Below are 2,386 nucleotides of genomic sequence, written 5' to 3'. Positions count from 1 at the left end.
ATTCCTACCCTCTGCAAATGTTGACTGCGTTACGCCGGATTTAGTATAAACTGAACTGAACATTTCTCTACTTGCATTGTGGAACCGTGTCACTAATGAACCATTGTAATGTTTTCCAGGCTGCCAGGAATTGCCTAGTAAACGAGTCGGGAGTTGTGAAAGTGTCTGACTTTGGGATGGCCAGGTATGACTGAGTCTGTGATGTGTCCATTATTTTGTGGAATTACTATATCGTTACTGTATAACATACAAAATGTAATTATTTATCATATCAAAATGATTATATTAGTTTGTAGAATTAGTGTATAAATAAGCTGCACTGATGAAGCAAAGGAGGAAACCTGTTCATTGTTTTCAGTGTACTGAAATAATTCAGTATAAGAAGAGTCTTCAAAAGTTCATGGAAAATGCATGTTGTGAAAACACGGCATGAATTCAGATGTTTTTTTGCACCCGGATGGACTTGTACTTTGGATGGACTCGTACTTTAATCTCATTTTCCACAGCTTTGTGAAGTGCTCTTTAAATTGATCGTGATTTTAATCGTTCTCTCCAGCAGGTGGTAGTATAGCCTGTTAAATACCACGACTCCCTGGGCGTGGACTGCATTTCCAGAATCGCTCCTTTTCACAGAAATGCATTGGTGGAGGATTTGAGCGTATACACATCTGCAGGGCTCTCGTTCTCTCTCCTCTGCCCTCTGTCCCTCTGTGCATTCATCTGTCCATAAAACTCAGGTGGCCGCCATGTGCCGGGCCCCACATTCAGCTGCACCACAGCAGATCTCTAGGACCTGCAGCACATACTCAGGAAGGGGTGGAGCCTGAGATCTGGGAGGTCTCTGTGAGAGAGAGCAGACGCCATTCACGGTGGCTGGTCAGCCTGGGCCAGCCTCGTTTTGTGTAACCAGCAGTGGGTATGGGGCCAGCAGGTGGTATGGACTCCCATATGGCTGGCCACGGTTTGAGTCCTGGACCTGGCAGCTTGCTTTCTCACCTTCTCTCTCACTCATTCTCTCTCTCTCTCACTGGCAAACATGCGTGCCCTAGCAGATTTAAAATGATGATGATAAACAGAATTAAATAAATGATTTTTTTTTTTTTTTTAAAAATGGGTGTCACAGGGACCAGCAAATGGCATAACGGTTATGTCACAGGACTCCTCATGAATCCCAGACCCAGAGGCTTGAAACTTGTGCCAGGCACGTGTGCATGTGTGCCCAAAGACCCGAGAGGAGAATGGAGGAGAAAGGACCGCAGCATGGCCATCCTCCCTGGGGGATGAATTCTCACTTTCTGTCTCTCTTTCTCTCTGGCGAGTGCATGCACACTATAGCAAAAACGTCTCCAAAAAGAAAAAAAAAAAAAAAAGGGTTTTTTTTTTAGGAAAAAAAATAAAGGAATGTTATGATGTGATAATTATCTGAAATTTAAATGGCAAATACTGTTACTGAGGCATGGCCTCCCTCATGGCCTCCCTCATTCTCTTCCGTGGTCCGTGGTGGCCTTTGAGCTGTGAGGCCGAGTTGACTACTTGTCACAGGGACTGGGTGACCTGTGAGACCCAAAGGCTGTCCAAGGGACGCCTCAGGCCGTGGGAGTGTGTACTGTGAGACGGCTCCGTGTGGGTTTCACGTTCCTTTGCACCAGAACAAACTTGAGCTTTAGCTCCGTTTTCCCATAACTATGTGCGTTTGCTAGTACACTCATACACGCACTCCTCTTGAAAATACACCCCAACCTCGCAACAGGGAGCGCTGGCACCCCTGCGCTCACCACCCTGACCACGGACTCTCCTCAAAGGGGGCTGCTCTACCAGTGCCCGTGTGTCCTTCAAGAAGGACGAGATCCCTCCACATAGAGAACCACGTCGTCCCGAGGGTGTGCGTCCGTGGGGGTGTACATTCATTGCCTGGCTTTCGCATTTTGCGTTTTCCTTCTCGCGTACCCTGTGCTCTGCAGACTCCCGGCCCACAGCACGCGCGTCTGTAGCTCTTCGTGCCACACCATGGAGAGCGACTCTGCGTGGGAGCTTTCCCACTCAGAGCCTCTGGGTAGAATCTTGTCTAAGGAACAAAGTTGCTTCCAGAACAGTTTGCAGGCAATCAGATCCTTGGGAAAGTCACGATGTATTTTTCTACACAAAAATGCGTCGTGACTTTCTCGGCAGCCCAGTATTTTGTGTACACGCTCTTGCCTAATGAAAGAGAAAGCCGAACAGACGTGAAAGTGCGGGTGCCCCGGCTGGGATAGATCCAACCCCGCCCGTAAATGGAGCCCAGAATGGTGGGACGCACCAGGTGTGCCCCTGAGGGGACCCTCGGGTTTCAACCAGGTGCTTGCTGGGCTCTCATCCGCCGTGTTTGGGTCAGAGGGGCAGAGCGTGG

At 48.7% G+C, this 2,386-nt stretch overlaps 1 protein-coding gene across 5 annotated transcripts in view; it reads left to right on the top strand.

Moving 5' to 3' along the window:
* The window catches only part of TEC (tec protein tyrosine kinase), a 166,619-nt gene that overhangs the window by 162,245 nt on the left and 1,988 nt on the right, over window positions 1–2,386 (top strand). For all 5 annotated transcript variants that reach the window (XM_006141445.3, XM_014591948.2, XM_014591942.2 and 2 more), the window contains one exon: window positions 120–184. In XM_006141445.3, the coding sequence (XP_006141507.1) occupies window positions 120–184 (65 nt within the window). The remainder of the gene's footprint in view (window positions 1–119; window positions 185–2,386) is intronic.

Source organism: Tupaia chinensis, unplaced genomic scaffold (genome assembly GCF_000334495.1).
Source record: "Tupaia chinensis unplaced genomic scaffold, TupChi_1.0 Scaffold000054_1, whole genome shotgun sequence".
Classification (NCBI taxonomy): domain Eukaryota; kingdom Metazoa; phylum Chordata; class Mammalia; order Scandentia; family Tupaiidae; genus Tupaia; species Tupaia belangeri.
This window is presented reverse-complemented; position numbering and strand designations above follow the sequence as displayed.